Source organism: Neolamprologus multifasciatus, chromosome 1, assembly GCF_963576455.1.
Source record: "Neolamprologus multifasciatus chromosome 1, fNeoMul1.2, whole genome shotgun sequence".
Classification (NCBI taxonomy): Eukaryota; Metazoa; Chordata; class Actinopteri; order Cichliformes; family Cichlidae; genus Neolamprologus; species Neolamprologus multifasciatus.
The window spans coordinates 36,557,400-36,569,559 of NC_140439.1; the positions used below are offsets into that span (position 1 = coordinate 36,557,400).

Genomic DNA, 12,160 nt, shown 5'->3' on the forward strand with positions numbered 1-12,160 from the left:
TTGCAGCCCTGACAGGCCAATTGACCTACAAAAAACAGCCCCAGTGCAGCAGTTGTCTGTATTTCCCACATACAGTTTAAGTGAAATAAGCTGCTTTCTGTGGCTTGTGATTTTCTGCCTACAGCTGGTTCCAATCATAAATTCCTCATAACCATTATTACCCCACTGATAGTCTGTACATAGGTAATATTCATTTTTATAATCCTGATTTTTATGCTGATGATACCTTTGTATATGTGTTGACTCCACCACAAAACTGTACTCCCCCAAATGAAAGCTGCTTTTCAGGGCAGCACACCTCCAGTTGAGTCCATAATATTTGGGCTTTTCTTTTTCATTTTGCACATTTTAAATGAACCTTTTTAAAGACTAAGAGCGACAATGTTCACAATCCTATCTATACTGGACAACATTACAAAAAATAGTAAACTGGGGAAAAAATTATTATGCTTGCTCATTTTAGAGACAGAAAGATAAAAAAAATTAATTTTTATGCTTGTACTGCCTTTAAATGACTGAATACTGTCCAATATGGTGCATTTTGATTAATTACGCAGCTATCACCCGACCTGTTAAATGAAAAAGACGAATGGTCTTAATTGGCAGCAGTATATCTGTGTTTTTATTTATTAAAACACAGATGCTCACTAATCAGTTCAGATATTCAACTTTCTTAGTTGAGGTCAGAGGCAATTATCCAATAAAGGGAGAGTTTGGACTCTCATCAAGACTGATAACTGGGGAATACTGGTTTCTGCTATGCACCTAAATATTGCGAAAGCTGAAAATATTTATTTAAGTTAGGGTCGCTTTTGTGTGGAGCGGAAATAACAGTTTTAAGTAAATGAATTTTCTCGAGTCTGCGTTGATCTAATTTGTTCAGGTCTCTAGCAAAAGAAATCTCGATTTTTGGCACAAATAAACTAAGTAACAAGTAAAAACAGATGCTCATTTGTACTGACAACTTCATTTATTTACTCTGCAGCACATTAGTGGTTGTGCATGACAAGAAAACAGGCTGGCACAGCCAAGTGAGTATCAAAAGTGTCTGAGAAATTGATGGATTTGGGTCATTTTCATCTACATCATGTCTCATTAAAGTGAAAGCAAACCTCGTAGGGAACGACACCAGCCTTGACATCCAAACTCTTCAACTTAATTTCTTTTGCACAACGCGTCTGTAAAGGATGTTTTTGACTGGCAGTTTTTGTAAGTGCAGGGTTATAAGATTGATGCCCTTTTTATTTATCATACATTAGTCAGGAAATAAATATGTGACAAGGCTGATGATACAAATGGTGTGGCAGCATCTGATGGGCATTAGTTAGACATATGATTTAAAATGCTGAGTGAAGTTAACATTTGGTTCCTCCCATGAGTGACCTGTTGGTTATACGTTTTTACCCACTAAAGCACCATTAAAAAATTGAATCTGGTTCCGCCCAGTTGCTGTAGCTCAACAACACACGTTCCCATTCGAAACTATGAATCAATACATGCACATTTTTATAAGCAACAACTTAGGCTGCTGTTGTTCATGAAAGCTTTGCTGCTTTTAATAGTTTTTAGTTTAGTCCAATCACTCCCTGACAGATATAAGCAGCAGTGATTCATAAAGCAGTGCTATAATTAGCAGTCCAATATTAAATGCATTTGAACAGATTCTGCAGTTCTGTGCATCACATGCCACACTCAGAAAGCTTGTGTTATTCAACACACTAGTAAGTGACAGAGTGGTGACTCGAACAGAGTAGCTGTACTGAGTGATGCTTTAAAAAGGTGTCTGATACGGTTTGTTTTGATGACATAATAATTAAAAAATGATTTCAATAGCAGAGATGAAGTATTTGAACCAACCTTCATCTCCACAACCGTCCAATCCAACAACATTCTCAGGGTTATGTGGATGACACATAGTCCTGTCTTACTTTATAAAAATCAGACATGAAGCTGTTTTTATTTAGTATTGTCATTTGGTATCTGAGTGTAAGGTTCTCCCTAGAATGTGAAATTAAAAGGTTTCCACAAAGAAATGAGGTATTCGATTGTTGTATCCTTGACGGGTTTTCTTCTTCGTTGTCATATTTTTGCAAGGTATTGAGCTTACGGTGTATTCTTCCCCGAAAAGATTGTTGAGGGTAGTTGGTGCTATGTAATCCATCCATTCTTAACTGCTTATCCAATTCAGGGTCGCTGGGGGACCAGAGCCTGTCACAGCTGTCAAGGGGTGAGAGGTGGGCTACAGTCTATCAGAGGGCTAACACAGGAAGACGGGCAATCATTCAAGCTCAGATTCACACCCACAGCCATTAAATTAACATGCATGTCTTTGGACTGTGGGAAGAAGCCTGAAAAACAAAAGGCAGAGACTATTAAGTAATATTTGGCCTTATCACTAGGCTCCATTACAAGGTTCATGAGGTGATTAGCAGTTTTACTTAGCTCCTGAATGTCTGATTGACAGTGGCACGCTGAGATTTCACTCAGTCTGTTCATGTGCTGAGATATCAAAATTTGCATTTAATAGTTTAAGAAAACAGTTCATATGGTTTTTGAAACCTTAAGGGAATCAAGATTGAAAGCAAAAAGCCCATCATACTGTTGTGCAAGTGCCAGCACTGAGTCTGACATGGACCTGATTCGAGAAAAATTTTTTAGGCTGGAATCAGCTGGTAATTCAACACAAGTGTTTGGTAGAACCGTTCTCGTGTATCCAAATGAACCAGATCTGCTGTAAACAATGTAGAGTTGAATTTAACCACTCTGTGTGCAGCAGGTGTGAAAACACCTCGGGGTGTGATCACATCTCGCGTGTTTCTCAAAAAGGCGTTCAGTGTTTGCACTTTTCTCCAGCAGATTGCTTTTCAACTGTGTTTTTAACTTGGTCACATTCAGCATTAAGTGTTCTGATCACATGGACTGTGAAGAAGTTACAGCTAAATACCGGAGTTAACCTTTCTATGCATAGGCGTTTGATTTCTATATAGTGGCTTCCTGAAACATCATAAGTCTTTGTCTCAGTAAAGAGGGCAACGCTTGCTAATTGCAAGAAGTTATTATTTAGTTACATGTTTCTATTAAACTCACTAATATCATAAATGTGGTTGTGTGGTTGCCATCTTTCCTTCATGATCATTTTTTAATTTAACCCTTATTTATAAAAGTAGACCCATACCACATCCACGTCATTGTGGAGGTATTTTGGCTCACTCTTGTTTAGCAGCTTCGCTTTACTGCTTGCTTAGTGTTGCACGGTCGGAGCTCGGGGTGAATTCATTGGAACGTCCACTCCTGGAAAGATTTCTGTTTTTCTAGAAGTGGTCACACTTATTCACAATTACTTATTAATCTGTGTTTGATTAGGCCAGGGGTGGGCAACTCCAGGCCTCGAGGGCCAGTGTCCTGCAGGTTTTATATCTCACCTTGGGTCAACACACCTGAATCACATGATTAGTTCGTTACCAGGCCTCTGGAGAACTTCAGGACATGTTGAGGAGCTAATTTAGCCATTTAAATCAGCTGTGTTGGTCCAAGGACACATCTAAAACCTGCAGGGACACCGGCCCTCGAGGCCTGGAGTTGCCCACCCCTGGATTAGGCTGATACCTGTACACATATAGAAGAGGGGAAAGGTGTATTTAATTTCTCACACACCACATCGAGTCCTGTGAAAACCTTTTATTGTGCCTGTGAATGCTGGGATGTTGCAAAGCATTATGCTAAATCTCCACTGTTTGTGTGAATCCGAAAGAAACACTGTTGTTTTGTTCTAAAATGCTTTGCCCGTAAGCGTATTTTTGTCTTTGTTCGTTTCACTGTGATCTGTAAATTGTAACGCTCGCGTGATTGAAGTAGAGTGACTGAATGTGGAAAAGCCGCTGAGCCATCATCTCAGGTTGTTCGTCGTCTGTTTTGTGAATGGGTGGCGAGCTTCGTGATTACACTTGTGCTTATTTACATGAAAAGGAAATGAAAAGGGAATGTAGTGTTTTTAATGGTCAAGCTGTATGTTTCTGGAATGAGGTTTATGTCCTTACTTTAAACTATCTCGTTAATTTAAATAGAAAAAATGATGTTAGTGGTTCATTTAGAACAGATGTTGCTTTCCTGAGCTCAAGGTCATCTTGTCCTCTTGTTTGACATTTCTATAAACATGATTTCATGAGAGAGAGTTCAGTCCTGAATGTTATTGCATTCCATTTTATTTTGCTTATACTCAACCCTATCTTAGCCTTTTGGACCAAATAAACATGCATAATTATGTTGCATTTGGCCTCCAGTACTAATGTACTGAACAGCATGTCAGTGTGTTGGATATACACATTAGGGCACACACACACACACACACACAAATACAATGAATTGGAAGACAGGTTTTATTTTATTCTCTGCCGATAAAAAATAAAATCTTAATAAAAATGACCACAAAAAAATTTCAAGTGAAAAATAAGCACTTCTGTTAAATTATTGCAGAGTCTCCACATTGTAATTTTACAAAATATCACTGAACTATTGGCACTGTCTCGAGCTTTCAGAATAATAAATAAACACTTCTGTTTGGAATAAAATAAATACAAATTAGGTTTGAGAATAAAATAAACTTTTAAATTATTGCAGAGTGTCCATAATGTAAACAAACAAACAAAATAACAAAAGTATTTGGCATTGACGAACAAACTCCTCATCAGTCCACTGTGCCGTTAAACCGAGGACTGACATCGCACACACACTGCTTGTCTTTACCTCTTCAGAAAGTTTTGGCACTATTATCTCCCTGATGTATGGGCGGTTGGGAGTTTCATATCGCAGCTCGAGTATGCTGAGAAGACGGTGCAATCCTATGTTTTCCACGACTGGCATTGGCTGGTCATCCAGAGAAATAAAATGAGTCAGAGCCTCTGTTATTTAAACTGCCCGTGGATTTTCTCTTGACATTTTTCATCGCTTTTCCAAAACCTGAGTTAAAGTTGGCTGTTCCACACTGCTGACATTTTGTTTAGCCTAGCTACAGCAGCCTCCAGTTTCTCTTTTTTTATCTGGAGCCGCCAGTCTCACTCGCCTAACCCTGTGCCTGTTTAGCGCGGGATGTCCCCCTAGTGGCCAATCTAAAAAACTACAACAGAAATGACAAGCCACCCTCTGATTAATGAAATAAGTTGGTATCGGTTCATGGTATCGGTTAACTTTTACGAGTATGAGTACACAGACATTTTACAGTATCGGCCCCGATACCAGTATCGGTATCGGTGCATCACTAATACACATGTAGCTGATGCCCTTGGCCCTCTCGCTAGCCATCTCTCGCCCACTGTAAGAAACCTCAGAGTGTTCCTGGATGGCTCTTTTAAACTTGAGAAACAGGTGTCCACTGTGGTAAAAAACAGCTTTTACCAGTTGCGTCAGATTTCCAAAGCAAAGCCGTTCCTTCCTTTAAAGGACCTTGAAAAGCTTATCCACGCATTTATTACATCCAGATTGGACTACTGTAACTTCCTCTACTCGGGCCTCCAACACTCTTCTCTTTGCCGGCTTCAGTTAATTCAAAATGCAGGTACGAGAATCTATGAACACATAACTCCAATTTTAGCCAAATTACATTGGCTCACTGTTAAATATCGTATAGGTTTTAAGATTCTTTTGTTCACTTTTAATATTCTGAATAATTTAGCGCCCACCTATCTCTCTGAACTACTCCACTCATACAATCCCAACAGAGCACTTAGATCGTCCAATCACAGGCTCCTAGCACAACCTAGGTCTTGAATGAAGTCGAGAGGTGACGAGCCTTTGCAGCCGTGGCACCTAGAATAACCTCCCTGTTCATATTCGTACTGCCGAGTCGATCCAGTCTTTCAAATCACGTCTTAAAACTTATTTTTTTACTTTGGCTTTTGATTCTGTGTAGTTGGCTGGTCTAGCTTGTTGTGTTGTTGCCTATTGTTTGTTGTCCTCTTTTATTGTTTGTTGTAATTGTATCATGCTTTTACTGACTGTGAAGCACTATGGTCAACACTGTTGTTTTAATATGTGCTATATAAATAAATTTTGATTTGATTTGATGTACATTTTAAACAGTTCAGCACTAGGACTTGACTTGCTGCATCAGCCTTCCCAGTTTGTAACGCCAGGGATGAGTATATTTATCCGAACAATCCACTTCTGGTTTAAAGCCCTTTTTTGTGTGAAGCCATTTATGGTGTCCAAAGTTTTACCTCAGCCTTTTGTAAGAATTCAAATCATTTCTGGTGTGTGGGACACGGGAAGGTGAGACCTGATTTTGACCGTTGTACTGGATTATTTCTGGCCCAACCAGGAAAAGAAAATATATTATACTTTACGGTCCATGAGTATGGAAAATCCATTTAAATCCAGCTTAATTTGACTCTAACAGGAATACACAGTGTGTAATATGCTTGTAATTCAGTACTCTGGCTATTGCACAAAAGAGAGGAAGAGGGGGAAACAACAAAAAGAGAACAGGAAACAGAGCTGTACTTTGTTGTGTACAGTTATATTTCTGTATTTAATTGTGTATTGTATTTCTAAATTACATTTATAGAAAGGAAAGGTTGTATTAAAAAAGATGCATTCCACCACTGCAGAAAAAGAGTCGGTAAAACACAAACATTTTACTATATCCCACTAATGCCCCCTGGTCGCTGGCTTCAGTCAGACCTCATTTCACGTTTCAGAAGTCTGAATGGAAGTCGGGGACCTGTGTGTGTGCATGTGTGTGTTTGAGAGCGCCTGAACCGTAGACGTTGAATTGTATGCATTTCACAGCACAGAGAGCTGAACTGGTGTCCTCGGAGGGAAAGATGAGCTAGTTTGGATTTGCATGTGTGTGTCCGTCAGGGAGAAAACCGTGAGAATCCAGCTGTGGTCACGGTGGTCAGCTCAGGTCATTCGCCACACTCGGCCCTCAGCCACTCGGCGTTCTTTTCAGTTAGCCTCTCGTTGTTTCACGTGACTATCAAAGGATGGAAAGATTTGCAAGTGCACTAACAAGTTTCCGGGATGAGGAAAGCAGAGAGGGAGAGAAAGATGTGTAAGTGGTGAGGTAGCCGGGGCTTTCAGGTGTGATTTGTGAGGCGAGCGCGGAGCTTTTCATCTGAATTCAGCCAGGTTCTCCGGAGAAGACATTGATCAGAATGAGATGTGAAGCGTGGCGAGAGAGGATGAACGAGAGTCGGAGAGATTGGGGAGGGTGGGGGGAGATTGTGAGGGGGTGGAGCTGGATGAGAAAGAAAGAGGGGAAGGAGAGGGGGGTGTAGAAGATGAAGCAGTTCTTATTATTAATGTTCTCAATTCTCCTGTAATGCCTCAGAAGTAGGAGGGGTTTAAAAAAGAGTCTTTATACCCTCTCTATTTCTGCTTGCTCTACCTCCATAATGGAAGTTATCCGTCAGTGTTTTCAATCCATCACGCTCTACTTGACTGTTAATGATACTACACTGGTTTTTGACTTTTTTTAAAAAACCATCAGTATGATGCTCAGATACCAAGGTTCATGTTGTCATTATAGTAATGTGGCCCCGAGGGCAGGGGAGAGGACTGAGGGAACTTCTTAATGCAGCGGAACAATAGTCCAACGAACAATAGATCCCTTTGGTCCTTTATTCCCTGCTATACACACTGTTCTGCCTTTGAAATCCAGTGCATGTCTCAATGGAGAGCAGATACAAAAGATGGAGCACGCTCATGTCTGTGCAGCCATTTAGGCTTCTGGGGATGCAAACTTCAATGGAGAGTACTTTTAAACTAAAATGTCTTTCAAAATAAAATGATTTAAAAAAGAATGACAGATCGGCGTACGCTGCAACTGCAAAGAAGTTTGAAAAGTTGTGCATTATGTATAAATAAGAAATATTTGGTGAGAGATGAGAGAGAGGGAAACATCAAATCTCTTCTTCTTTTGTGAGTATTTTGAAATGCCTTGTTGGTGTTCCAGAGTAACAAGAAATACTAGAATGAGCAAAGCCCTCCATCTGGTGCTGCTGAATACGACGAGACCAATGTAGTGATTTCCTGCACACATGGCTGTGTAAGACGCTAGCAGACGAAAATTATTATAAAGTTATTTTCAGCTCACCCACTGCTTTAAGAACCAACTGACAGCCAGCGTGACTCTGACTCCACCGCAAAGCACCTTACAGATATCTTACTCCTCCTCACACTCCCTGTGTCTGGCATTCCCCTCTTCATTGTACCCCTTTCTCTCCTTTCCCCGCGGCGTAGTCTGCCTCTCCGAATTTGATTCATGTGCTCAGCGTGTCGCAAACACTTTTGCTAAACTGAATACATGCAAACATACAGTCTCTGTCTCGCACCTCCATTTATACCGCTCTCCACCAAGTTCAAACCACGTCATCTTAACCGTTTGTAAAAACGTTTGAACATCTAAACTGTAGAAACCAGCACATGTAGTTCTCTCACGCAGGTCACGTTTCAGTCTACTGCAAATGATGACGTTCGCCCTCCAGTTCCAGCAAATATTCGAGACAATTAGAACTTTTTAGCAGCTACACTCAAAAACGTCCACCCCTGCTGGATTCCATTACGATGTCACAATGGTACACAGCGCACAGCAGACGCCGCTTTGTTCGATCCGAGTCGCATGCTGCGTTTCAGATATATTTTTTGAGATCAAAGGCACAGCTTGAAACATAAAATTTTGCAAAGCTTAAATTGTTTTCACTTATTACTTTAACAGAAACCTTGGAGAGGACAAAAAGCAATAGTTACTTTATCCTCATTACTGTACTAACTACATTCATTTCAGTGGAGGAATATGTCAGTTATTGTTTATCTTGTCAAGATGTGATGACTGATATGGTACACCGTTGTACACATTGTGCTATTTTTGTAAATATGGTGTCCAGAAGTTGCATACGTATGTCTTGTTTAATTAAATATACATAACTCGAGTCTCAAGTCACTCGAAAGTTTTCCTTTAAAGCCAGGCTGATATTTTTATTTAGCCTTAACAAGGTGCTGCGCATCGCTCAACATAAACATACAAATGGATATTGTACACTTAAAATTTGAGAGTGTGCCTGGAGGAAAACAACACTAGAACCATTGATACGTTCAGCTTTAATATATTTGCTACATGCCAACAGGTTAATTAAAAACATTTCCTCATGTTGATTGAAAACCTGCATAATGTTTCCTGCAAACCAAATGAGCTTTTGCAAATTTTGTATATAGAAATTACATTTCTTCTATGATTTTCGGGCAGATAGATAGGGTTGCCAAACCATGTTTGGCTAATAGTCTGTCATAATACAGTGCACAGTGACACAGACCAAGGGCACAGGAAATGGGATTCAGATATCCATAGCGTGTGTGTGTGATCATCTATAGGCCCCTTTTATTGAGCTCTCGTGCAGCCAACCTCCTTTCAAATTAATTTGCTGTAAGAATGCATATACCTTCAGCAGCATTAGATGAGAGAAACCAATGAAGAGAAGCATTTGTGTCTGAGTTGACTATGAAGTACAAAAATTAATGACACAGGTCGTTTAAATGAAAGAGGGGAGTTTTGAATGGGAGGACATTACTGCTAATAATGTCAGATGTTATGAGACATCAGTCAGAAGTATAACTGATCCATAAAACAGAATCCTTATCAAAGTTAGTCCCTGCAGCACCGCCATGGAGAATAAGTGCAAATACTGCACTGCCTGGTTAATCAGTGCGATCGATTCACGCTGACTAAAGTCCAGCCAGTCTGGAATATCGAGCATAAAGCGACCCGCTTTCATATTCAGTACCATCTACCCCCAGTATGTCTGTACGTGTGTGCTCGCCCCTCTTCGTGAGCACACAAACGTGTGCGCAAACTCAGTCGACCTTTGTCGGCTTTACCAGTGAAGGTCGACTCATCCAAAAGCATACAAACAACATACAGTTTCCATTTAATTTTCTTTCGCATCACTTTATCAAATTGCTCAACCTGGAGAGTCACAGTTTCCCGTCTGCTTCATCACCATTTAGCCCACTTTTCCAGGAGCCAGCGCAGGAAAATAACTCAATTTCTCGAACTGCCTTCGGTAATCCGAACACATTCACACACCGAGTTTGCTCTTATCAACATTGTTCCCAACTGGTTGTGCATCCAGTCAGACATCAGATGTCCAACTTACATCTACATAAAAATAAAAAAAATAACTTGATCAGAAAATTATATATAACTACAATTATTTCACTGAAAAGATTCAATCATGACAATCATGACATAATACACATTGAAATACTTTAACGGGTACACAGGCTGCAGCATAATTCGATCGGTTTTGGCAAAAGAGTCCAAACACTTTAACATTAAAGCTGGTTTGGAATCAGTTCATTTTCTCTTGCAAGTCGAGGGATTTGCAGCCAGCGTGGCATAACAGATAAGCTTAATTTTACTCATCTGTTTCCAAGGAAATCAGTTTTTACATTCTTGATGTTTTTTATTTAAATTGGCACGCAGCACCACAAATACATCGAGCTGTCAATCAAAGTAGATTATCAGGTAATCAGGGTGCAGCTGAATGTATGAGACCCCTTCACTCATCTGGTGTTACACAGATTTTGCTTCCCGATTTGGGTTGACATCTGACGACTAAACTTGGGTTACATTGTCAAACTAACTTTAAACTTTACTTCATATTATAAATAGCTCACTTTATACAAAAGTCAGGCCAACATTATCCCACACACACTCAAAGGATTTAGTCAAACCTGACCTCAGCCACATGTTATTCTTGAGTGTGGCTGATGTGATCGTCACTGCAGCTGCTTCATTGTGAAAGCTGTCAACACTGTCAGTACTTACCATACAATTTAAGCGCCTGGATGGGTGTGCAGAAAGTGCGAGCATATTCTCAGAAAAGTAGGCATATTCTGTGAGGAACTATTAAAGAGACAAAGTGGTGTTTCAGTGTGTAGCTGTTAATGTTTTTGTGTTACATCGTAGATGGCAAAGTGCAGAGGTCTGGGTTCATTACCAGACAAAGGTCCATGTTGCTCGTCTTTGTCCATTGATTCAGCCCAGTCGGCACTGTTTATGTGCGGGAAGTGGGTGAGGTTTTTTTGCCTCTCTAAAGCGTCTCCTACCAGTTCATGTCTGTGCAAAGGGAAATACACCCTGTTGTGCTATTTACAGACTCCGAAGTAGAGGTCCAAAAAAAATCCATACCATTACGATGCCCGCTGTGCTTGGAGAGATAAAAGTTCGACTAAAATTTGACCCTGTGCTTTTACCGTGACATGACAGTCTGCCTGATAAGTGCTCTCTTGTTCTCTTTCCACCCAGCTCCAGTCTTTCCTGCAGGTCAGCGTGTTCCAGGTCCGGGTGGATGAGTGTCCCAGCTCCGAGTGTGGCGGGACGGGTGGCTGCTCCAACACTTTGAACGTGCGGGACACGCCCACAGTGGTGGATTGTGGGACTATGAGTCTTGTGTCTGTGACAGTTGAATCCACAGCGGTGTGCTCCTGCTCAGGCAGAGAGCAGTCCCATCAGCCCTGTGCCACATATCCCAGAAACCCCTGCTACAACGGTGGAGTGTGCGTGGACACTCAGCATGGCTACAGGTGAGTTGTTTTCCTCTGCTTTGTTTTTAATCCTCTTTTCCTACCTCATCCCAGCTGTCATTGCAATGCTCCTCCTCATATGGGATCATTATACTGCTGGGATTTCAATCTGCAGTGTTGTATAGTCTGTAGTTTACAATATTAAGTGCACTGAGATTACTGATCATGTTGAAAATTAACTTCAAAATGCAACAAATTGTTCAACCTTCACAGTTTCATTATGACACTCACAAAATCTTGTTGCTGAGTGTCCTAATGTAGCAGCGTACGAACTTTAGCAGGTTGTTTTTAGTTGTTTAGAAATATGTTCACGTTAGTAATAAATTCCCTTTAATTTCACTCATTTGCAGAATTTTGCAGAAGTAAAAATGATAAATTATTACATTCGTGCAGGACTTGTAAAAATCGAAATGGGCTGCACAGTGTGCACATCATTAGTGACCTTATACTAGTGCAATTTTTCTCCTATCACTACATTTGTGCCTAAATATAAAGTGTAATTAGATGAAAAGCTTTTCTGACTGTGCCCTCATCCATGTCACTTAATGACCTTTATTCCTCATCAATCTCAAATTTTAGT

The 12,160-nt window shown here is 40.4% G+C and overlaps 1 protein-coding gene across 3 annotated transcripts in view; it reads left to right on the top strand.

Moving 5' to 3' along the window:
- The window catches only part of LOC146526191 (neural-cadherin-like), a 381,462-nt gene that overhangs the window by 232,839 nt on the left and 136,463 nt on the right, over positions 1 to 12,160 (top strand). For all 3 annotated transcript variants that reach the window (XM_085183449.1, XM_085183576.1, XM_085183527.1), the window contains exon 26: positions 11,303 to 11,580. In XM_085183449.1, coding sequence (XP_085039575.1) covers positions 11,303 to 11,580 — 278 coding nt within the window. The remainder of the gene's footprint in view (positions 1 to 11,302; positions 11,581 to 12,160) is intronic.